The sequence below is a fragment of the Columba livia genome, chromosome 7, assembly GCF_036013475.1.
Source record: "Columba livia isolate bColLiv1 breed racing homer chromosome 7, bColLiv1.pat.W.v2, whole genome shotgun sequence".
NCBI lineage: Eukaryota > Metazoa > Chordata > Aves > Columbiformes > Columbidae > Columba > Columba livia.
The window spans coordinates 16,664,398-16,688,629 of NC_088608.1; the positions used below are offsets into that span (position 1 = coordinate 16,664,398).

Sequence of the window (24,232 nt, forward strand, 5' to 3'; positions counted from 1 at the left end):
CGCCGCTGCCGCTCCCAGCCCGGCCCGGTGGCGGCCTCGCTGCCCTCCCGTTCCGACCCCGCCGCTCCCGGGCGGGGCTCCGCGCCCCCGCCGCCCGCCCGGGCAGGGAGATGGGGCGAGAGGGCAGCGCGTCCCGCCCTGCCGCTCCATGGCCGCCCCGGGCCGGGCCGCTGTAAGGGGAGGCGCCGCGCGGCAGGGGGGGCACCCGACCGGGCGCGGCGGGGGGCGGGAGGGGGGGCGGGGGGCCCGAGCCACGGTACCTGCGTCCCGGTGTGTCCCCGGCGCCGCTGGGCAGGCTGAGGCCCGGGGGGGAGGGGGGGAAGGGGGGCGGCGGCAGATGGCGGGAACCGGCCAGCAGCGCGAGACACCGCGCGACGCACGCGCGCCCGCTCACGTCAGCACGGCGGTGGCGCCCTACCCGACGCGCCCCGCGACAGCCCGCGCGCGCGCATGCGCCGAAACCTCCCATTTGGCCTCGGTCACCTCCCGCGCCGCCGCACCGGCGCCCCTGCGCATGAGCGCAGCGCTCTCCTCTCCGCCCCGCCCCTGTCCCAGCCTCCCTCGCGGCGGGCGGGCGCGCGGCGGGTGAAGGGGCGGGGCGGGCCCGAGTCGATGGCGGTGGCGGCTTTCTGAGCCCGGCCCGGCAGCACCGGCACCGGCACCGGCACCGCCATGCACAGCCTGACCGCAACCGCGGTGAGGGCGGGAACGGACCGGGCTCAGCGGGGAGTGGGGCTGTGGGGGCGCGGCCGCTCGTAGCTGCGAGGGGACGTTTCCCTCGGCCTCCCGCGGCTGGGGGGGGAGGCGGGGATTGAGCCGCGGGTGCCAGGGCCCTGGTGGGCTCCCTCCCGTCAGCTCCTCGGTGCCCGGTTGGGGCGGCGGAACGGTCCATTGGGTAGCGGGGGGGCGCTGAGCGGCGCTTTGCTCCTCCGGCGGTTCACCTGCGGAGTCCCCTGTGCCTGGCCGGGCGGCTGGGCCTCGCTCTGCTGCTGGCGGGGCCGCGGTGTCTCGCCTGGGGGCCAGGAGGGCGTCCCTGCCGGGCGCCCCAGCTGTGCTCCTTCACCCGGTGTACATCACGTAGGGTTTTCCCTCCTCTCCTGCTGTCCTGCCACCTGTTCTGGCCTCTGGGGAGCTCTTCTGCTTCTGGCCTTGGCTGCAGAGGGGAAGAGGAGGTAGCGAGAAGTTTCTCGGGGTGGTAGGCAAACATGACAGGAAAGGCAGAGACTGCTGGTTCTGCCTTCCCGTTTCCCCCCATATGTTTCAGTGGTGCCTGTAGTTGGTGCTTGCTCTCTTCCCCATCATGAAGCTGTGGCAGCGGGATGGGGTCCTTTATGTGCAGGCCGGTGGGAGCAGAATGGTATCTTGGCCTGGCTGGGTTCAAAACAGAAGCTGAGTTTTCAATGTGATTATTGTATCTTATCTCTCATCTGAGAGGGTTTGTGTTTTTATTTTCTCCAAATCCACGTTCATCATGTGTATAAGAGTTAGAAGAGTTGATTGAGTCATAGAATGAAGTCTCATAGAATAGAATCTCTGCTGTGTATTGTGTTTGGGACATTTATTGCAAGACCAACAGAGCTGTTTTCAAATGAACTCAGCTCAAGGATATGCTTGGACTAACAAACAAGAGTGAGTACAGTACTTAGGAGAAGGAGTTGAGAGGACTTCTAACTCTGATCACTTTAAGTGCTCATGACTTTAAGTAGGTTCCTAGAGTGCTGTCAAATACTTCTGATTCGAAGTGGTGCTTTCTAGAGGACAGAAGGGTGTGCAGGTTCATAGCGAACTCTCTTATTAATCAGCATTTACATTTTTCTAGCAATGTAATTCCTAAGTGCATGTCAAAATGTGAGGGACTGTTGTATCACCTGTTAATCCTCTGTGTTCTGCTCACCCCTCTGTAACAGGATTTTTTAAAACATGATTTTAACAAAATAATCTACTTCAGGAGTAGAAATCAGCTTCATTTTGGGACTCATTTGAGTGTGTGTTTAATTTTTATGTCATTCTCACTATCTGATCGTTCTGTGTTGAAATGTTTCATACCACAGTTGGTTTATATACTTAGAGTGAAGGTGAAAGGGAGGGGTGTCTGTCTCTGGAGATGTGCTTGGGAGCCCCAGTAAATAACGTTATCCCTTAGCAGGTTTGTGAATTGGCTCAGGAATCCCTTTGGGTTTTGGGAACGCTGTTGTGATAAAGCTGTGATAAGCCAGAGCATTGGTCTTTGTGCAGTGATGGTGGTGGCAGAACTGACACTTCAATTTCAGACCTGAAGACAATATAATATGCTAGAGGCTCAAGAACAGGCTGAAAACAATAAATGTAGGTGCAACTATTGGTAAGGTATTGAAAGCCCAGCTCAAACCTGCTAATTCACTGCTATTTAAGTTCAAAATTAATTTTGGTGGTTTTGAGTTGGTAATCTATCAAAATAGCCTAAAAAACACATGTATCCAGTTAGTCAATGTTCCACTTTGGTTGAGCGGTACTCTTACCAGCATGTCTAGCAGCGGCTGCTCAGTTAGGAAGAGAAAGCCAGTTGTCTAAATCCAGTCTGTTACGTGATGGTTGGAAATGTAATCGGTCATGGATGTTTGAGGTAATGCTGCTTCTCTTGAGGAAGGAGTTACAAGATCTTCCATGATGCAGAGGTGCCTTGCTGGTGCTGTGGTGAGATATTGTCAGTAACTTTTCCTTTGCCTGTGTGCAGAAGAAAGTCTGCCTTGCAGGGTTCTGCCTTGGAGCTTGCAGGATTTGCGTATAGCTCCCCGGAATTTTAGGTTTTGGAGGGAGAAGGGGGAACAGCAAGTACGAAATTAGGAAAAAATGTGTCTTTCAAATTAAACTGAAATGAGCAGCTGTAGAGCCTGTGAAATGCAGTTGGTTCTCTCTAAGACTGATATTGGACATCATAAACTTAATTGTGTGGAAAATCTACTTAGTGTTCTTAAGTGATCACAAGCACATGATTGTGCTTTTAAAAGGTCGATATATTTAAGCTTACAGGAACTGAAACTTCCAGTGAATCCAGAAAAATAGATTGAAGCTTTAGATAGCACAATTATAACAACGTTATTGCTACGCTGCTTGTCACTCTACCATCCTAAATAAAAACAAATGAGCTCTATTCATTCTCCTTTTTTTTTCTGAGCTCCAGTGTAGGAGTTGCCATTGGAATTGTACTCCCAGCTGTCAGGATTGCTAATTTAGTGTGAGATTCTGGAGTAAGCAGGGGGAAAAAAAAAAAAAGGAATAGAAGAAAAGATGAACAGTTGAAAAATATTTGAGCCCTGGAAGACAGGGACTGATAACAGCACATCAGCTTTATAAGATGTTACTGTATTAAGTTAAATGATGTGATGGAGGTGGCTGAGGTACATAAAAATCCCCCAGCTGGGAAGAATCTCTTCGGATGTGACTATGAGTTATAAAGTAGGTGAACGGAGGAGAGAAACCATTGCAGAAATAGAGACAGAAAGCTCTGGAGGTATCTGCCAAGGGTTAAGAAGCCCTTCCTCCCTCCTGCAGTTCTGGGAGCCTGCCTCTGGCATACAGTTTTGGGTTTGATTCCAGCCGCTTTCAATTCCTGAACTCCTTTGTATTCTCTTCAGTGCCTTGATGATGAGCTGCTTAGTAGCAGCATTGCTGTCAGTGTCTTACGGGCAGTGCTCACATCTGTGGGGGTGAGCGCAGGAAGAGTTTCCATCTGGGATTTAAAAAAATATAAATAACTAGAAATACAGTCCATTTTCTGTTCCCAGCTGTGATTGCCAAACAGGAGGGGATGCTGAGCTGGTGCCTGCAGGCCAGCTCAGGAGCAGCAGCCTACTAACAGGGCTGTGCTTCACTTCAATAGTAAACGCTGCAGCGGAATGTTTGAATAGATTTTGAACTGGCTTTTGGAAGTGTTCACACAGGGAGTTTTAATGCTGATGTTTGTCTTCCTCAAAACTTTGTCTCTGAATCACCAAACTGTCTCCTTAGAAAGCCTGCTGAGCATTTGTTTGCACCGTGAGTGCTTGTTGTGCCAGCACAGACATGAGATAAACTTTCATTGAAAGACTTGTGCCTCCCCACAGAAACTTTGCTATAATTCCACAGTCGCTGTTTCTCTTCCTTTCTTTCCCAGCCCTCCCTCATTTTTTTGGCTTGAAAACTTGTTGGCCTTGATGTTTTTCTTTACCTGATTTTCCAGAAAGGCAGAAGAGAAATCCTGTATTTCTTCTGAGTAGCAGAAACTGTGCCCACACTGTTAATACAAAGCTACACTTCTCCGGGTTTATTTTGAATGGGAATTTTTGCACAGAAATCAGTTTTGAAAAATTCTCTTTTAGCTCCACGTGTGTAAGTAAGATACATAGAATGAATATGAGATGTCTTTGACAGCAGGTGTCGACGGTGTTGGAGTAGTGAGAATTTTTCTAGTGTTTGTATGAATATTTTCCTCATGTATGCTGAGTGAATCCCATTGGCAGGCTCCAACATCACAGATGTTTTGGAGAGAAAGAGATAGCATCTGCATTAGTTTGAATTTGTGGAAGCTTGCACTTAAAGCATGAAATGAATGTGTGCTAAATGCAGGTGGAGCAAATGACAGCTGGCTAAAGTATGTGTGACCTCCCCAGGAGCTCTGCTGGCACAGGCAGGCAGCAGTGTGGTGCTCTCATATTGCTCAATGAAGCTACAAGTGGATTAAGAGAGACTGTTCTAGCAAGTCAGGCCAGAAAGTAAAACCTTTGCCTTTCAGGTGAAATAAAGACTAAAGAAGGGATCCATATCTAGAACATCTTAATGCAGCTTTAGTTCTCCCAGTAAGGTCTTTCTTGAGCCTTTTCTTGCTTATCTACCAGGTCATGGAAGGGGTTTTGTTAAGACTTGAATAAAATGTTTGGATTGAAGTTTCCTTGTCTCCCTTCCAGCCTGTGCCAACAGCGCTGGCTCAGGTTGACCGTGAAAAGATCTACCAGTGGATCAATGAGCTGTCCAGCCCTGAGACGCGGGAGAACGCGCTGCTGGAGCTGAGCAAGAAGCGCGAGTCCGTGCCTGACCTTGCCCCGATGCTGTGGCACTCATTTGGCACAATCGCAGCGCTCCTTCAGGTAGGTAGCACTGGCCTCATCTTTATCCTGTGGTGCAGCACCAGAACTTTGCAGAGCTTGTGCCATCCACATGGTGTGCTGGCGGGGTCCTTTATTGCCATTGCTGGGTGTATGGTTTGTGCTGGGTCGTGTGGTGAGGGGAGCTGATGTGGGAAGCCCATTTCCCATTAATCACTAGCAAGACAATGTACTCAGAGACTAAGATTTCTAATTAGACAGCTTACATAGCTGGAAAGGGAACAAGCAAGTTCTTGGGTGTATGAGCTCCCTGTAGATCACCTTCTGCTTATTTTCATGCAGTATTATAGCAGAACCACAGCAGTGTTACTCCTAAGATATCTGCTTTGTTTTTGCATGGGCTTGAGCACTTCCTGGTCAGAAGGTTGCCCTTTCAGGGAGCCCACAGGAGGGGCTGCATAGAAATGTACCTGCATTTCATATCAGACTGAGCAGCTCAGTTTATCTCTGGGCAAACTGTTCTACATCTGATGACTGTCTCTATCTCAGTGCCAAATCTAGCCACTTATTTCAAAGAAGGAAAGAAAAGTGTGCAGAATTGTCAATGTTAAACTGTTTTGGAGTGGCCCTGAAACAGGTGTAGAGAATTAGAAGGGACCTGTAGTTGGAAGCAGGCAGATTCCTGCATCGGATTTCTCCCCCTCAGCTGCTTCCCATGTATTGACTCAGAAGAGTACCTGGAGCTACAGTATGAATAGAGTGGCTGTGCTCTGCCCCTGGGCACAGGAACAACGCTTCTCTTTGCTCTGGAAGTTCAGAAGAAAGCAGTCCCTACACCAGTAAAGAGCCAAGAAATCAAATGAACACTTTTTTACTAAAACTAAGTTTTGAGTGCATCCCTGTGACTCCTTGTCAAATTGACTGTGATCCAGCTCTGCCCTTGCCTGGGCGGTGTGGTGGCTGCTATGTATTAATAACTTCAAAGTGATGCTGTCTACTGACACCCTAGCTGCTTGCTAGGCAGGTGTTTTGGTGCACCTTGCTGATGTTTTTCTCCTTTAACTTTTTTTCATCTGTTAATTTTTAGGAAATTGTAAACATTTATCCATCAATAAACCCTCCAACTTTGACAGCCCATCAGTCCAACAGAGTCTGCAATGCTTTAGCTCTGCTGCAGTGTGTTGCATCGCATCCTGAGACAAGGTATGTGTTTCCAAGTGCACAAGTTTTCTGAGGTGTTGATGTTGACAGGTCAGCCTATCTGTTTGACTCCAGAAGGACGTAAGCTCCTTTCTTCTTTTTTACCAAGAGAAATGGAACAGAGGACAGAGCTGGAAGATAAGCAGCTGCCTGCTGCTTTCACTTGTTTGCATGGATTAGCAGAATGACAGCTTTATGGTGCTCCTAAATGCATTGCATTCCCTTGATCATCCCGAGATGCTGTGAATTACCAAAACATTGGGTTGTGGCAGCTCTTGGGAACTCAGAGTGTTTGTACTGAGTGCTGTGTGCAGGATCCTTGTTTTAATGAGCTTACAGTTATTTAGACCAGCAGCTTACAGTTATTCAGACCAGCTGTCCAAAGGGTGGAGTGAGCAGGACTGTACTTCCCAGAGACCATTTGTGGCAAGGGAGCAATAGCACAGCCATGTCTGGAGTCCTCAGCTGGTGCTTGATTTCAAGTTTTCTCAATCTGTATCCAGCACATGTCAGCAAGGGAAAAGATGATGTTGGTTCAGCCAAAACCAGTAGCTAAAATCCCGAAGAAAAGTACCCAGAGATCCATGATCTCGTGCGTCTGTTCTTGCTGAGAAGAAAGTGCTGTGTAGCTGAAGCTGTTTTTCAGCTGCTGTGAAGTAGTGTTAAACAGCAACTCTCCATAAGATGATATTCAAAGAAATAGTGTAGTTTTACACCGCACACCTTTAAATGTAAAGTTGAAAACTGAAAACAGAGGAAGAATGTTGTTGCTAGCAAAGCAATCTCCAGGTTTCTTCCTAAAGTCTGTATTTTTCACCATTGTCAGAAAGCAGCATGAGGACTTTTGGGGAAAAGTGGCTGTGCATGCTTAAACTGTGGTAATGCTTAGAGTTCAGCCAGTCTGGATTTCTGTTACCCAGAGGCTTTGCACATGCATTGTGGCTGACTGTCCCTGACTGTGGGAGCCTGCGAGGTGAAATGCAACAGTGAATGTACAAAGCAGAGGGTCTGAGCGGCAGGAAAGGGTAATAAAAACAAGAGAAAGTGCTCTTTTCATGGTCAGCTGGAAGCACTGATGCAGGTAACTGACACTTTAGGTGTTAGGTTTTGTGTTGCACCTAGTGCAGAGTTTACTTCATGCCCTTTCGTGAAAGAACAAACTGATACCCACTTTTGAGGAGCAGCAGCAATGCTGTCTGTCAGGAATAGTCTGAGGCTGTGCATAGTAACGCTGGATTATGTTCTCTCTTTGATTTCCTTGTCTCTCACATTGTGTGTTCTTTTCTCTACAGGTCAGCTTTTCTGGCAGCTCATATCCCTCTCTTCCTGTACCCCTTCTTGCACACGGTGAGCAAGACACGTCCGTTTGAGTACTTGCGGCTCACGAGCCTCGGAGTGATTGGTAAGCATCCAGACTAATGCTGGGGCACTGGTTTCTTACCAAGTTGGATGTGGTTCATGCTGTGGGTATAGAGACTTGCACAACCAAAATCACAGGTCTTTTTTTTATTGGGATCTTTTGAATCCTGTAATCTTAGCAGGAGGAGCTGTTCTTTTTCCATCAGTTGTGGAGGCAGATTTCTCTTAGCTTGTAGGAGCTGGTCTTTTCTCTAATAGGAAAACACTGAAGTCTGTCTGGGTGCATTGCCAAAAATGTTTTCTGCACGTACAATCACCTGCAGGCTTGTTGTGCCTTCACCCTCAGTCCAGCCAGCTAGAAACTGACATGGGTGGATGTGAACTGGGCTTTCCTTAGGTTTTTGTTGTGGATTGACTTGGGTTTATTTGCCTTGTCTTCTCTTTATCCTGTTGTGTTTTGTGGGTTTTCTTGGGTTTTGTGTTTTGTTTGTTTTGTTTTTTTTCCTTTTTCTGCCCAAAACATTTCTTTCTCAGTGTATTAAGAGGGTCTTAAAATGCATTTCTCATTCCCAGAGGTTGCTGTTGGCTGACATGATCCTCTTATGTTTGTTACTACTGAAGGAGAGCCAAGAATGCATCCCCATTCTGAAAAACAGACAAGCCCCAAACCCAGCTTGATTACTTTCATGCCGTCAAAACGATTTCTTCTCCAGCCATGTGCTGCAGCATATTTAGGGTGACAGTTGCTCTGCCTGCCATTCAGACTTAATGATTCCTGGGGAGGACACAGCAGAGGCCCTCTTTGAAAAGTGAGATTTTTTGGAAACAATTTATCATTTATTGGTTTTGGATTTTGTTTTTCCTTCAAGGGGCCTTGGTGAAAACTGATGAGCAAGAAGTGATAAATTTTTTGTTGACAACAGAAATTATCCCCTTGTGCTTGCGCATCATGGAGTCTGGCAGCGAACTCTCCAAAACAGTAAGTACTCTCTTTTGTGTTAAGACCTTTTTGTTGTTTATCTCCGATTGACCAGGCAGCCAATGAGCTCCAGAGTTGGCTCGTGTCCTGTTCCACATGCTGGGACAACTCTGCGTTGAGTTTTTACCTCCTCAAAAAACAAACAAAAGACCCCCAACCAACCAACCAAAACCACAAAAACAAACAAAACCAACCAACCAAACACTAAACTAAGCTGGAGTTCCTGAGTTTGGTAGTTTTGCTGGGAACAATCTTGCTGCTCTCAACACCCATTCCCTCATCTACAGCCCTGCAGAGTAACTTTCAGGGCTGAACTGGATCAGCTTTCCTTGGCCTGAGAGAACAAATGCTGCAGCTGAACAGTGCAGAGCCTGGGCAGCAGCTGTTATTGGTGGTTATGGGAAAGTTTGCTGCACTGGACCGGTTTGTTGTCTCCTCTGATCAGGGGCCCCTTTCCCCCACAAGCTCAGATTTGTGGTCAGACTGATCTGACAACTCAGGTAGGCTGGCCCAGGTTTTAGTCTGTGCACACTTCTATGGTGAAGCCTAGGGACATACCCAACTGAGATTCTTCCAGAAAGTCACATCTCATGATGAATCCATAATGCTGAAAATGAGAACTGAAATCAGCTTGCTGTGTAGGGCCAAGTGGACACATCCTTGTCCTGCTGCTTGGTCTGTGACCAGAGTAGTGTGGCCATAATCCCAAGGCTCTCCGGAGCAGCATGGCAGTAGTTAGCACCTTATGCAAGCTGCATCCAGTTGTCTTGTACTCACTGCTTTGTGTCTGTCTCTGTTCTTTAGCCAGAGATGCCGAGCATTGTATAGTGCCCTACGTTTTCTTTTGGCTTTCAGCTTTGATGGAGTAAAGCATTTGCTGCTTGCTGAAAAGCCTTTCAGCTCTGGGACTGCCTTGAAAAGAACACAGCACAAAGCCTGTTCCTTTTCAGGACAGATAAGTTGTTTATACACTCTCTTTTCTGCTTTCTCCATATTCTAGGTTGCTACGTTCATTCTTCAGAAAATTCTCCTGGATGACACAGGGCTGGCATATATCTGTCAGACTTACGAGCGGTTTTCCCATGTTGCCATGATATTGGTAAGATTGTTTACTCTCTCCAAAAAAATAAAAAATTATATTCTAATAGCAGGCTTCTTCAGTAGCTACTTTACTGCTCTCTGGCTGGAGCATGGAATGAGAGAAGCAAATAGTTCTTGAGCTTATTGCTGGTGACACTGTAGCTTCCTGCTCCCGCCTTGTTTCCTTTGCATATCTCTGGTTTGTGTGTCAAGAGAACGCAGATTAGTTGTAATGTGCTAGGTCCCCAAGATAAACCAGGCAGACATCTCCAGAGAAGAAAAAGACTTCTCAGCGTTGTTGGTCGGATGTGAATTGATTTCATTTTAAGAAAGAATGATGACACAACTCAGACCATGAATCCGTTTCCCATCTCTGTCTCCCACAACAGGCTGACAGTGCAGCAGATTGAGTGAGGGATTAAGAGCAGGACAAGCATATGTGGTGTTTGCCCTCATAAACAGCCTCACAGCTGCTAACTATTTTCAGCTTTGGATTTCTGAGGCCAGTTGTGGGTTTTCTATGCAATAACCCCCAGTGTTTGTCCTATCTTTCCCTTGAACGCAGGGAAACTTTTATGTCCACAATGTCCTTTACCTAAGAGGTTCCCACGTTTCCTGTTCACTGCCTGGAAGGCCACCCTCCTTGTTTTCTTTTTGAACCTGGATTCTACTAGCTGCTTCTTATGACTCTCATTCTTGTGTTGGAACACAGAGAGAGCAGACAATTTTTGTCCTTTTCTTGTCCTTTGTGAAGGAGAAATTTGAGTACTCATTATTTGTTCATCCTGGGAGTAATAGCCCCAGCTTGAGCTTTAGTATCTCTGAGCTCACTGAGAGGAAGAGATGTCTGCCCTGGAATAGCTGTTGTCCTGCTATTGTGTTTGGTTGGCCAGTTGTTTGCCCTTTTGCTTTTAAAGAGCAGTCTCAAGAGAAGAAAATGCAGCATTAAGTTAAGCACTTTGCAGTGCTGGTTCTGTGCCTTGCTGTTTATGCTTTCATTGGGAATATTTGTTCTCCTGTGTGTTTTCCCAGATGTAAAGAGTTTCCTCTTAATTCACCCACGAACAGCAAAATATGAACGATCGTGAGCTGATGTCTATAATATCCAGTGTGATGTGATTTTTGCGTTTGAGAAAAGGGTTGGCTTTGGTGAAAGTACGTCTGGCTCAGGGGCAAAGTGAAGGATTCAATTAGAAACCCTGGGATAAGGGAGGGAAGGAGACCAAGGAAGAATCCATGGCTGGGGAGGGTATGGACATGGAAGGATGTGGGTCTATCTTAGCTGTGGTGTAATCCCACCACTGGGTGAAGCACTGTCGTTATTAATATTTCATACTGCTATGGAGAAAGATAAAAATGTTTATAGACATTTCTCTATTTCAGAAGTTTGGATAGGATACTCCTGCCTCATGAGGGTAACGATTTACTTCCTCGTCTGCTGATAATGGTGCAAGATGTTATACAAGTGTTAGCTGCTTTTAAAAGAGCAAGTTAGTAATTCCCATCCAGGAGCTGTCTGAGGAGCTCTCTGACTTGCTTTTCTTTACTTTGAAGAAATGTTGGTATCCTGGGGAATTGCTGAGAAAGGAAGCTTGCAAAAGGGCAGATGAAGGAGCACTGCTAATGGCTAACTGCCTGAATATCCAAATACAGGTGAATTTGGCTACTGAGAAAAATGGTTAGTGATAGCCAATGTTTTACATTGGATCTTCCTGTATGTTGTGTGGGTCAGCCCAGTCCTTTGGCTTGACTTCCCAAGCTGTTGTTAAGGCTTTAAAAATGCCTTGAAATGAAGACAGTGCAGATGAGAACACTGAGTGTTGCAGAGCTTGGGGACACCTCATTGGGTGACTCAGCCTGAGCTTATCAAAGTGTTCAGAATATGTTTGCCTTCTCCCACAAGGGGGGAACCCCAGGTTCTCGTTAATCTAGTGGAGAGTTGGACCAGTAAGAAGTCCCGAGGAAGTAAAAGCCAGATAGAGATGAAACAAGCTTTCCCCAGGCTGCTGGGAGAATCCTTTCCAAGCTGTGGCTAGTGGTTCTTCTCAAAGGCATCTTGGCAAGGAGGATGCTGGGCCCCATGCCGGGGTATCTCGATGAAAGGTGTGGGCTGTGATGTGTGGAAGCCAGAGTGAGTGATTTAATGGTTTTTCCCTGTCTCTGCTGATTGTGAAGCTGTTCTTACAAAGACTTTAACTGATGGCACTGGCCTCTGTCAAACAGGGTAAAATGGTCCTGCAGCTCTCCAAGGAGCCGTCGGCACGGCTACTGAAACATGTTGTCCGCTGCTACCTTCGCCTTTCTGATAACCCCAGGTAAACATTTTAGGAGTTTGGGCAGGGGCTTCTCCTGGTCCTTTGGAAGCGCAGTTCTTCTCCATGGTGCCCACTCATGGAGAGTCAAGGGTTCCTTGTCTGTCCTGACATCAGCCTTAGCTCAGTGGGGAAAATGAGTGGGTGTTTTGGTTTGGGGTTGTTTAGTACTAGTCCCAGGGGCTTTTATGGTACATGGGAGAAACAGTGACTGTTTGGGGCTTGTGCAGATTGACGCTGTGCAGTTACAACTGCCTGAGTGCAAATGTAGCTTGGACTAGGTATGAGGGACAGAGCAAGGTGGAAGGTACACTACGCTCTCCCTCTTCTGCATCGTGTGGGCTGTTGGCAGTAGAAGCCAGTGGATGAAATTCAGCTGAGGGAATACAAACTGATTTCATGCTGATCAGCAGCTCTGCCCAAAGCTGCTGGGTATGTATTTGTTGTCTTGGCCTCTCCTGGCATCGCATTGCTCTTGACTGACAGGTGTCAGGGCACAGGGCTTGGCTCAGCAGGGTCTAGCAGGAGGGATGGGAGCTGTGCTGGCCAGCCAGGCACCACGTGCTGCAGTGCTGCTGCTCGGTGCTTTCTTTGGCTGGCCCTGCCAGGGAGACCCCCAGGCAAAGGAGCATCATGTCCCCAGTGGGGTTTGCTCCCCTTTTGCCCCTGTGAGTTTATTTGTTGGGCCCTGTTTCTCATCTCTTGATGTAGGGCACGTGAAGCTCTCAGACAGTGCCTTCCTGACCAACTGAAGGATACCACCTTCGCCCAGGTCCTGAAGGATGACACGACCACAAAGCGCTGGCTAGCTCAGCTCGTCAAGAACCTGCAAGAAGGTCAAGTCACTGACCCACGGGGCATCCCTCTTCCTCCGCAATGACTGCTGAGGGAGGTGGGGGACCAGGGAAGAAACAGCTCAGGTTTACAAAGAACCAGGAACAGGTGACCTCTTCTGCAACAAACTGGGCACGCCAGCTGGCTGCCGGCCTGCCTGACCATCCCACCCAGCCAAAAGGCTGCTCTGCAGCAGTGCAGCATGCCTCCGGAGATCGCAACACCAGCAAATGATGATACTACAACTTCAAAAAAACAAATCGATAAAACCAATCTGTAAAGATCCCCATCTCTCCAGGAGGCTTGGCTGGCATCTCCCCACTGCCAGACAGCAGGTAGTGGATGTCCGCTCTTCCAGCTAGCTCAGCCTCCGCCCAAGCGGTGCGTGACACGGAGTGTGTGCGCCATGTCCCTCTAGTTCCTTGTCACTTCTTGTTTACACGTCTGTTCAAGTGAGTGAGCTGAATAAAAGCTGATCCAGTTGTTTTATCCCCTCCTAAGACTGCTCCTCAGCTGCAGGTAGCCTGGGGACAGCTTTCTTCCCTGCCAGTGTATCCTTACTCCTGGCTCTGATCCAGCTGGCACAGCGAGCTTCTCCCTTTCCTTTGGTGTGGAGGCAGTGGCTGGAGCTGGGCTTGCCCCAAGAGGAGAGGTGGATTACTTGTGATGAACCCACCCGTCGTAAGCTCGCTTCCCAGGGCTCTGGGGGAGGAGAAGACGGCAGGACTGTGGCTCTTGTGCTGTAAATAGCATGCTCTGGCAGCTAACCAGTGGCCAGACGCTGATGTGTGCTGGCTTCCCATCTAGCCCAGCTCAGGCCTGGCGGGGCCACTGGCTGGCTCGTCAAGCAGAGCTGAGTGTTAGGGAACCTGCCTTGTGGGGGTGGGCAGGCCATCCACCGATTATCCTGTGCTGTGCGACAGCTGGGAGTGACATCCTGCGGGCTCCAGGTATGACAGCTGCTGCATCCCCCGCTGCCTGCCAGGTGCCTCTCAGTCCTGGGTCCCCCTCCCTTTTCCCCCCTCCAGCTCATCTTTGCCAGCTGTCCGCATCCGTTTCAGCTCTCAGACCTGCCTTGGCGCCTGCCTCTGCCCCACCGCAATTAAACAGGACCAGCAGCCGCTTACCTGCCCTCCCTGTGCCAAGGCGTTAGTGTGGCCACGGTGGGCGCTCCGATGCAGATGAGCTCCCGGGCTCTGCTGCAGCAGAGCCAGCGCTTGGCTGCAGGCAAGCCTGGGCAGCTACTTGATGCCTCCCCCCTCCTCGAGTGGCCCATTTTGCTGATTATCTGCGATGTTGTGCCAACGGTGTCTTAAATCTCCTTTCCCTTCCCTCCTCCCCTCTCAGCCTTGCGTAACAAGGGCAGAGCACAAGGGCAGAGCACAGCCTCTTCCTTGCCCCCAGGGTCCTGTAAAACCATTGCCTTCTCTCTTCTCTCCACTCTGACCTTGACAGGGTGTGCAAATGCTTCTGTTTGGTTGGTTTGGGTTTTGGCTTTTTTTTTGTAAGTTCAGATTAATAAATAATAAAACCCCAGCCAGCACAGATTGCTCCTGGTCTGGTCTCTCTTGGGGAGGGCAAGTGGTGAGGAGAGGATTTATTGCAGGCGGGAGGAAGAGGGGGCGTGATGTGAGCTGAGGAGACTGCGTGGCCTTTCCCGGTGGGAGCCGGCTGCATCCGTGTGGCACCACATTTCTCCTGGAGCAGGTAACACAGAGGGGTTTTGGGGGGTGGTGCTGCTCTGTCTTGCTTTGCAGGAAGGCAGGGAGAGAGCGCTTGCTGCATTCCTTCAGTGTGTTTGCAGTTGCTGCATCCCTTGCCCTGGGGGGAGAGGTGCCAGCAGTTTTTTTTCCTCTCCTTTAAGGTGTTACTTCTCCCCTGGGTTTTGCTGGCCCATCCCAGAGCCTCTTGTCTGACCCACCCCAACCCCAAATCATCAGCTGCTGGCTGGTCCCCCTGTGTGGGTCAGGCTCTGTCCTCAGGTGCTGCAGTGTGTCCTGGTGTGGGGGGAAGGCTGTGTGGGGCTGGCATGGCCACGCCCATGGTGGCATTTAATTCTGCCAGGAGACTGTTGAAGCAGCTGGGGAGTGCTTACACCCGCTGGCCCCCCAGTTCTGCTTGGGGACTGTCACCTCTAGGAGACAAGCTGTGGTGGCTCAGTGTGTGCTGAGGGGAGCTGGCGCTGACCCTGGCAGGGGTGGGCAGTCCTGTGGGAAGCCCTTGGGATGGGTTTCTCCAGCACCTGACGGTTGTCCCACTTCCCCTGACAGTGTGACTCAGGGGTGAGGGGAACAGCTGTGTGTTTGTGTCCACACTTGTGCTGGAAGGGATCATCTCTTCTTCCCTGTATGTTTGGGGAGAGCACGGCTCCTGGGGCAGGGATGGGCTTGCTTGGGCTGTGCTGGTAACCTGTGAGGTCTGTCACTGGGGGAGATCAGTTCAGTTCTGAAATCTCAGTGCAGTTACAGGCCTGAGGACTGCAAGCAGATCCCTTGCACGCTGCCTCCTTGCACACATGTGTGCCTGGGTGCAGAGAGGACAGGCCCGATTGTGGCACAGAGCCCATCTCTGTCCCAGGCCAGCATCTCTCTCTGCTCCTCTAGCCTTGCTGCTTCACCTTCCACCCCAGCTTCCCAAAATCATCCTAGTCTCTGTCCCCTCACCTGTGGCAGCACGGGGGGCACAGGGCAGGTGAGTACCTGGAGCTGTGAGCCTGCAAAGTGGTCGTGCTGGTCTGGGTGCTGCCAGGAGGCAGGAGAGGTCAGGCAGACAAGTGACTGGAGTTGTCTCCCTCTGGTTCCTTGCAGGCTGTGGAGTGCAGGGGGAATGAGAGTGTGCTGCGTGGGGTACAGGGCACTGCTAGGGCTGCATAAGCCAGTGGCCATCAGGCCACCCACTCTGCAGAGCCCAAGAGGAACGTGGTGCTACCCTCCTGTTTGTGGGTGCAGGCAGCCCGAGCACTGGGCCAGTGGGTTGGTGCCCCCCAGCACATCAAATGCAGGGGGGGCTGCAGGCACTGCAGTGAGTCCTTGCGGTCTGAGCCCTGCAAGAAGGGCCTTTGCTGGGAAAGCACAGCCCTGGCACTGGGCACTGCTGTGAGGCAACTGGGATGTCACCCCAGCCACTCCATATATCCAGCAACATGTGAGGTCCTTGAGAGTGTGGACAGGCAGTCCTCATGTGCTCTGGGGACAGCTAAACACCCACAGACAGCCCCACGCCCGGCATATTCCCCAGCCCGTGCTGTGCTGAGCCTGTCAGGATCTGGCAGCCGGGCTTGGCAGCTGCCTGCACACTGACGGCACTGGCTATTCCCAGCCCCAAACCCTTGATGCCTGTGCTGAGTCAGGGGCCTGGGGCGCGGCTGCCACCCCTGCGCCCCAGCACAGAGCTCTTCACCTCCAGGAACCCCCTGGTCCCCTCCTGCACCCAAATCCCAGCCCACCAGCTGTGGCATCTGCTCCTCGAGCACCCAGCTTCAGCACCGGGGTGACAGGCACATCCAGCGATTTGTCAGTCTAATTAAAGCCTTAACAGCCTAATCAAAGCCTTATTGTCAGTCCAGTTGTATTTATAGTCCCACTTGGCGCAGTGCACTCCCCTTACGGCTGCCGGTGCAGTCGTGGCCCCAGCGTGCTGGCGTTCCCTGGGGAGAAGGGGTTGGAGGAGCTGCGGGTCCTGCTCTGCACCCCCTTCCTTGCTCTCACAGTAAGTAGGGCTTTCCCTTACTTCCAAATTTTCTTGTTAGAGGCCATTTCCCAGTCCGTGGGGGCTTGTTCTTGTCTTTCCTGGGCACCCCCAGGGCAGTTTTTCCCGGCTCCCAGGGCCACTCCTCCCCCGAGAGCACCAGGGCTCCGGTACCTGCTGGGCTGCAGGGCAGCCGTGCTGGCAAGTTATTATTTTCCTCCGATATCTTTTGAGCTCCAGCTTCCCGGTAACGCAAATTAATATTTCATGAGCACAGCGAGGTGAACTCGACACTTAAGGATGGCAATGACCCAGCAGGAGACAGGTGCAGGTGCATCGCCCATGGGCAGAGGCACACGCACCTTGCACACGCGTGGGCACAGCCGGAGAACACCCAGCGGGACACGGGCACGGTGCGGGGCTCCAGCCCTGCTCCCGCCCCCCCAGCCACCCTCTCTCTCTTCCCTCCCCAGCGGCTGCCAGCACAGAGGAGGCAGAGCCATGGCATCGCTGCTGTGCAACGCCCGTGAGTGTTGTGGCAAAGGGGAGGCACAGGGCACCGGGTCAGCTGGATTTACACCGGGGCAGATTTGGCTCCTGGGTTGAGCTTGCTTTGCTACACCTGGGAGCATCCCTACTCCTTGCGGCTCTTGGGAATTTGGGCATGGCAGCACGAAGGGTGGGTGGGAAAAATTGATGGGGATCCACTTTCTGCCCCTCTTGTGGTGAAGAGAGTTTGTTTGGGGTCTGTCTCTCCTCCATCCCAAACAGAGGGACCACGTGGGGTCCCAGAGGTGGCAGAGAGCAAGGTACCAGGGCGCAGTGCCCAGATACTCGCACTCTCAGTGATGCAGCTCACACCGCCCCCAGGCATCCAGCTCACAGACACACTGGAGCAGATGCAGCAGGGGACACTGATGCGCAAAGTCAAGTCCAAGAGCTGGAAGAAGCAGCGTTACTTCAAGCTGCAGGATGACTGCATGACCATCTGGTACCAGTCCAAGAGGACGGGCAAAACTGAGTCTGCCTGTGAGTACTGATTGCTGTGTGTTGGCCATGGGGCCACCAGTAGGGTTCAGAGTGAACAAGGATGTGAATGTATAGAGATTCTTGGAGCCATGTTAGCAAAGGGTACTGGGGCATTCAAGAAACACTCTGTGTGCATGTGTGTGCTCTTCTCACCCCCATCTCTCCATGAAGCATCCTGCCCCCAGCAGGATCATGAGAGCTGAGTAGAAGTTGCAGCTGATACAAGTGGAAGCTCTCACAAGCCAGCAGAGGAGTAGACAGACAAGGTGTATGGATGAGTAGCTCAGTGGATGGATAGCTGAATGGGTAGATGGATAGATGAGTAGCTCAGGGGGTGGATGGATGGATGAATGGATAGATGAGTGGAAAGAGGGATGGCTGAAAGGAGAAATATCTGTGGGCAGTGCCCCCTGCCCTGTGGTCCTCGTCCCCCACAGACAGGCCTGCCCTCCCTCCGCCCCAGTCTCCATCAGCGATGTGGAGATGGTGCGGGAAGGGCACCAGTCGGAGGTGCTGCAGAGCCTGGCTGAAGAGTTCCCCCCTGAGCGCTGCTTCACCATTGTCTTCTACGGCCGGCGGGGCAACTTGGACCTCATCGCTGGCTCAGCAGAGGAGGCACAGTGCTGGGTCCAGGGCCTGCGCCAGCTCATTGAGGTGGCCACCAGCATGGACCAAAGGGAGAAGATAGACCAATATCCTTCCTGCAGGCACCACTCTGCCATCCACATCCAGTCCTTCCTCCATCTCCTGCCATCCCCCAGGCCCTACATCTCCAGCCATGCCTCAGTCTGCGCTTAGCTCTTCTGGGTTTCACCATCTGCAGCAAAGCAGGGGGCGCCCACAGGAAAAGGAAAAGAGGCCCTCTGATGCTCCCCAGCTCCACCTCTCTTAGCCAAGGTCCTTTCCCTTAACATCTCCCTTGGTTTCTCGCACATGGATTCGTGACTGGTTCCAGAAAGCCGACAAGAATAAGGATGGACGCATGAACTTCAAAGAGGTGCAGCATCTCCTCAAGATGATGAATGTAGACATGAATGAGGATCATGCCCTGCGGCTCTTCCAGGTAAGCATCACACCGGAGGGTGTGGAGGGGCTGGGGTGGGACTGGAGGGGCTGGAACAAGCTGTGCATCACTGCCCTGCAGAAGGTTAGGATCACTTTCTTCTGTCTGTCATTGATCCATCTAATCACCCATCCATCCACTAATTTGTTCACCCAACTGCCTGTTTACCCAAACAAGCATCCATTTGTTAATTTATGTTAACTAGCCAAGGCAGCTGTTCCTCCCATTTATTTGTCCAGCTAGTTGTTTATCTGTCCACCCAGCCACCCAGCTAGCTGTTTATTTACCCATCAATCCAGCCAGCCAGCCAGCTGTCCATCCATTCATCTGCTTGTCCATTTCTCCATCCATAGACCCACCCATCTATCAGTCCACCTGGCCAGCCCTCCATCTCCCAACTCATCCATTTATCCATCCATCCACGCGCTGATGGATGCCTACCACTGCTGCTGGCATGGAGTCTCTGTGCCCTCTGCTGGGGGTCGGAAAATCCCCCCACAGCCCCATGGGGTGGCCAGGACACCCTATTTTGCCCCAACTGGGTACTGAGCAAGCTCACTTGCAGGCTGCCGACAAGTCAGAGTCGGGGACACTGGAAGGAGAGGAGTTTGTGCTCTTCTACAAGGCCCTCACGCAGCGTGAGGAGGTGCTGAGCCTCTTCCAGGACTTCTCTGAAGATGGGAAGAAGCTGACGCTGCTGGAGCTGGTGGATTTCCTGCGGCAGGAGCAGCTGGAGGACGAGGGCACGGAGGAGCTCGCCATGGAGCTCATTGACAAGTACGAGCCATCGGAGTCAGGTGAGAGCTAGTGTAGACATGGGCTGTGCTCTGCATGGGTGGAAGGTGGGGCTGAGACCCACAGCCCCACAGCAGGGGCATCCCCAGCCCCATCCGCTGCCCACCCTCCCAAGGTTACTGCCCTGGGGCATCTCTCCCTGTGCCTCAGCCTCTGGCAACAGCCATATCCACCGAGTTGGGGATGTCAGGAGCCAGCAGCAGCCCTGTTTGCCCCCATCCTGTCCCCTCTGGGTCCTCATCTGTCACTGAGCCTCCCCCTCTACCTACAGCCAGGGCTCGCCACGTGCTGAGTGCTGACGGGTTCCTCATGTACCTCTGCTCCCCGGAGGGCTCCATCTTCAACCCCCGGCACCAGGCACTGTGGCAAGACATGAGCCAGCCACTCTGCCACTACTTCATCTCCTCCTCCCACAATACCTACCTGATTGAGGACCAGATCCGAGGCCAGAGCAGCATTGAGGGTTACATCAGGTAAAGGGGCTGCTCCCTCCTAGTTGCCACCCAGCACCCTCCTGTCCCAGTGCTGTGCCCTGGGCAGCTCCATGGGGCAAACGTAGAAGCTCCTCTGCATCCTCCACGACCCAGCACACCTGTGGACACACCATGGGGTGCTCAGCAAGGGGGATGCTGAACTTAGTTCTACCTGTCCTGCATGCAGCATCCCCCCCACCCTTGGTGGTTGTCCCCTGGTCCCTGTAGGGGTGACACCCAGAGGCAGAAGGGAGGGCACGTGGCTGGTGTGTTGTCCCAGGAGTGACAACCCACCCCTAGGGCTCTGAAACGGGGCTGCCGGTGCCTGGAGGTGGATTGCTGGGACGGGCCAAACGGGGAACCCATGGTGTACCACGGCCACACCTTCACTTCCAAGATCCCCTTCCGGGAGGTGGTGAGCACCCTGGAGAAGTACGCCTTCAAGGTAGGATACCCTTCCCTGCTGGGTGTTGTGGGTTGCCCTTGGTGGACAGAACATAGCTGTGATTTGGGGCAGTGATGGGTCTCTGGAAGAGGAGTGGTGCTGGGGCTCACACACCTGGTGCTGCAGCAGGTCTGACCTCACCACAGGTGAAGAGGGTGGCTGTGTCCCTTCCCAGGGGACAGCACTTGGGGGTATGACCCACAGCCCTGTGCTGTGCCGTTCCAGGGGATGGGAACTCATGCAGACATAGTCTCCCGGGGTTGCAGGGGTGAGATGGGGCCTGGGGGATGCAGGGATGAGATGGGATAGGGGGATGCTGGGGGACTGGAGGGGTATGAAGGTCTCAGGGGGATACAAGGACACACAGGGGGCTCCATCCTGGCACTGATCATGCAAAGCCCATGTGAGCACACTCCAACCCCACTAAGGCTGATCTCCACCTGTTCACGTTGTTCCCCAGACCTCAGACTACCCAGTGATCCTGTCCCTGGAGAACCACTGCAGCATGGAGCAGCAGGAGGTGCTGGCCCAGCAGCTCAAGTCCATCCTGGGGGAACAGCTCCTCACCACCACCATTGATGGGCGTGTCCCCACCCAGCTGCCATCCCCAGAGGTATGGACAGGGCATGGCCACGCTGGGCATTGCTGTCATGCCTAGCAGCAGGGGGAGGAGGTGGCTCTGCTCTCCAGAGGAAAGGCCAGCCCTATCCCAGCATTGTCCTGCTTTGCTGGAGTACTTGAGAACCCTGGGGACAGTTTTCTCATGTTCACAGGGGTCCCAAAGCTGTCCCCAAGGTTGTCTCCCCATGCCCTGCAGAGCCAGACAGCAGGGCAGAACCCTCCTACCCCATCCCCTTCTGGGTGCTGAATGGAGCTGGCAGTGCTGGCCCCCTCAGTGGGGTTCTGAGGGACAGCAAGTCCCAAGGAGGGAATGGACACCTTAAGGTGCCCCCCTCTCTACGCCCAACCCTGCAGGAGCTGAAGCACAAGATCCTGCTGAAGGGGAAGAAGATCGGGCGGCTGGAGGACACACTGGATGGGCCAGGGGACGAGGCACCCGATGTGTCTGATGATGACAACGGGGCAGAAGCAGAGGAGGAGAGGCGGAGGGCAAAGGTGGGTGGGCTGAGCTGGGGACCAGCCATGAGCATTGAGTCACCCATGGGCACTGCTATGGGCCATGGTGACATCCCAGTGCCAAGAGGAGGGGCAGAGACTGTAGGGACAGCACCAGATGGGAGGCACAGCCCTTTCTGTCCCTGGCCATGCCAGCCCCCTCTTTGCACAGTGTCCCTGTTGTGACACCATGCTGGGCAGCCCTGTCTGCTCTGTTCCTGGTAAGAAGGCTGCCTGTGGTGGGTATTCTGTCACAACCAGCACCCCCATGGCTGTTCTGGCCTTTCCTGGGCTCTACAGCCCTTGTGAGTGCTGGGGGACGATGCTCCCGTCAGGAGGGACCTAACACAGCCCTGCCTTGCAGAAGGACAAGGAGAGCCTGGCACAGGCGTTGTCTGACTGTGTCATCTACTGCAAGAGTGTGTCCTTCCGGGGCTTCCAGGAGGCCCGCAGCCATTCCCGGCCCTCTGAGATCTCCTCCCTTGCTGAATCCAAGGCCAGGAAGCTCATACGGGATGCAGGTGAGGCGGAAGGGCAGCGGCACCAGGGGACCAGACCAGGGTGGAGGCAGCACATGGCTTCCTCAGGTGTAGGGCTAGACCCTCCAGACACTGGTGTTACCTCCCTGTGCAGGAGAAAGAGGGTCCAGTGGGGCTGTAACCTGGGTTTTGGCTGTGATGGGTGAGTGGGGGTTATTGGCTTAGATAGTGAGGCAGGACGCCTGGGTTCCTGGGAGGAGAGAGGGATGAGAATTGGTGGGTGGTAGATTGAAGGATGGATGGTTGGATGGATGAAAGGATGGATGAGTGGATAGATGGATGGAAGAGGAGGTGAGTGGGTGGATGGATGGATGGTTGGGTAGCAGATGCAGGTGGTTGTGCAGGCTGGGGAATGACTCCATGAGTGGTTGTCACACTCCATCCCTAGGAAATGAATTTGTCCGCCACAACACCTGGCAGCTGACACGCATCTACCCCAGCGGGATGCGGACCGACTCTTCCAACTACAACCCCCAGGAGATGTGGAATGCAGGGTGCCAGATCGGTATGGCTGGGGGGTATCAGGACTGAGGGCCGGGGAGAAGACCCAGGGCCTGTGCCAAATGTCACTGTCAGCACCCATGCTGGTGTCACCCACAACCCCAGCTGGAGCCAGGTCTGGCTGCAGGCTCTTGCTCTGCCCTGGGGAAGCTGGGGGTACCCAGGCATCGGTGCCTTGTCCCCCTGTACAGCCCCACATCTCTCCGGCCATGGGGACAGGCTGGTTCTCAGCCTCAAGCAGGGGATGGTCTCCAAGCTGCCCTTTCCCTACCACCCTCCCCCAGTGGCCCTGAACTTCCAGACGGCTGGCACGGAGATGGACCTGTGTGACGGGCTCTTCAGCCAGAACGGCTGCTGTGGCTACGTGCTCAAACCACCCTTTATGAGGGATGAGGAGACTCTCTTCAACCCCAATGACCCCAGCAGCTGGGAGGGCCACGGCCCCATCACTCTGACCATCCAGGTACAGTGCTGAGTAGAGACCCTGGGGAGCCATGACAGTGTCCTGAGGCTCTGTCGGTTCCAGCCTTGGGCAGCATGGAGCTGAGCAGACCCTAGCAGATTGGTTCAGCTGCTCCCCAGCTCAGAAGGTCCATACCCCTTCCTGCAGGTGATCAGTGGGCAGCAGTTGCCCAAAGTGGCCAACAGCAAGGATGGAGCCATCATCGACCCACTGGTGCGTGTGGAGATCCATGGGGTCCCTGTGGACCAGGCGCACCAGGAGACCAAGTACATCGAGAACAACGGTGAGCCCCACAGTGGCAGCAGGGAGCCTGCTGCACCCAGGCAGCCGCCTCCCTCGCTCTCCCAGCACCCGCTCTCCCTTCCCAGGGTTTAACCCCCGCTGGGATGAGACGCTTCAGTTCCAGCTCCATGTGCCGGAGCTGGCCCTTGTCCGCTTCGTGGTGGAGGATTACGACAAGACCTCCAGGAACGACTTCGTGGGCCAGTTCACCCTAGCCTTTGCCAACATCAAACCTGGTGAGCAGCTGCTGCCCGGTGGTGGTGGGGGGCCAAGGGCAGCCCCACAGGGGTGTCTGGGCTCAGCTGGGTGCTAGAGGGCAGGGTGGGGGGCAGCTGTCAGCCAGACCTTTGCTGTCACCCTTACAGGCTACCGCCACATCCATCTCCTCTCCAAGGATGGCACCAGCATCCCACCCTCTTCACTCTTTGTCCATATCCGCATCACTGAGCCACCCAGTCCTGAGCAGGACTGAGCCCCTGGGGCAAGCAGGACCTGGATAGAAGCCATAGAGCCGGCCCCATGCAGCTGGGGCCGCAGAGCCAACCACATCACCCTCTTGTTGAGCCGTTTGTGTCATCCCTGTGTTACCCCTTGTGTCACTGCTGCACCTCTCTTTGCAGTGGCCTCCAAGGGCTGGAAAAAGGTACTGACCTTCCCTTCCCAGGTTTAGGATGCTGCCTCCAACTTGTGAGTGTGGGGTCTGCACTAGCGCAGCCCACCCTGGCCATGAGTAGGAGAGATGGTGCACAGCACCCTGGCTCTGCCGCAGGGGCTGGTCCCCCCGGGCCCAGGGAGCATGGCTGGAGCTGAGCAAACCCCAGGGCTGAGCAGAGGTGGGAGAGGAGTCAGTCCTCACTGCTCCACCCCTGCAAAGCTCCATCACAGCCCCTGCAGCTGCTCCTGGCCTATGCCTGTTGCTGACCCCTCCTGTACCCTTTCTCTGTAAGCAACTTAATAAATTGTTTGGTGACAGGCATGTTCGGGTCTGGGTGCAGTGGTGCTGGGGACAGATGGA

The 24,232-nt window shown here is 53.0% G+C and overlaps 3 protein-coding genes across 6 annotated transcripts in view; 2 read left to right on the forward strand and 1 right to left on the reverse strand.

Annotated features, from left to right (window-relative positions):
- Positions 1-430, reverse strand: part of USP37 (ubiquitin specific peptidase 37) — a 36,334-nt gene extending 35,904 nt beyond the window's left edge. Inside the window, exon 1 of one of the 2 annotated variants that reach the window (XM_065070698.1) lies at positions 261-430. The gene's annotated coding sequence lies outside the window, so the exon portion shown is untranslated. The remainder of the gene's footprint in view (positions 1-260) is intronic. The other variant, XM_065070699.1, reaches the window with a different exon arrangement.
- A 59-nt stretch (positions 431-489) lies between these two features.
- Positions 490-14,369, forward strand: CNOT9 (CCR4-NOT transcription complex subunit 9). Of its 2 annotated transcripts, none has more exons than XM_065070730.1 (8): positions 490-696; positions 4,923-5,102; positions 6,148-6,263; positions 7,553-7,662; positions 8,489-8,598; positions 9,599-9,697; positions 11,902-11,993; positions 12,702-14,369. In XM_065070730.1, the coding sequence occupies exons 1-8, from the start codon at positions 673-675 to the stop codon at positions 12,868-12,870; spliced, it is 900 nt and encodes a 299-aa protein (XP_064926802.1). In that variant the 5' UTR covers positions 490-672; the 3' UTR covers positions 12,871-14,369. The 2 variants fall into 2 exon arrangements, with proteins under 2 accessions (XP_064926802.1, XP_064926801.1); XM_065070729.1 differs by having other exon boundaries at positions 11,902-11,992; positions 12,695-14,369.
- On the forward strand, positions 14,192-24,193 carry PLCD4 (phospholipase C delta 4). 2 transcript variants are annotated; one of them, XM_065070706.1, is made up of 17 exons: positions 14,192-14,328; positions 14,431-14,531; positions 16,985-17,037; positions 17,382-17,540; positions 18,004-18,232; positions 18,474-18,603; positions 19,169-19,400; positions 19,670-19,871; positions 20,172-20,316; positions 20,777-20,929; positions 21,292-21,432; positions 21,797-21,953; positions 22,360-22,476; positions 22,757-22,935; positions 23,083-23,218; positions 23,304-23,453; positions 23,583-24,193. In XM_065070706.1, the coding sequence occupies exons 3-17, from the start codon at positions 17,013-17,015 to the stop codon at positions 23,687-23,689; spliced, it is 2,262 nt and encodes a 753-aa protein (XP_064926778.1). In that variant the 5' UTR covers positions 14,192-14,328; positions 14,431-14,531; positions 16,985-17,012; the 3' UTR covers positions 23,690-24,193. The 2 variants fall into 2 exon arrangements, with proteins under 2 accessions (XP_064926778.1, XP_064926779.1); XM_065070707.1 differs by lacking the exons at positions 14,192-14,328; positions 14,431-14,531 and adding an exon at positions 14,546-16,532.
- Positions 24,194-24,232: the final 39 nt, after the last annotated feature.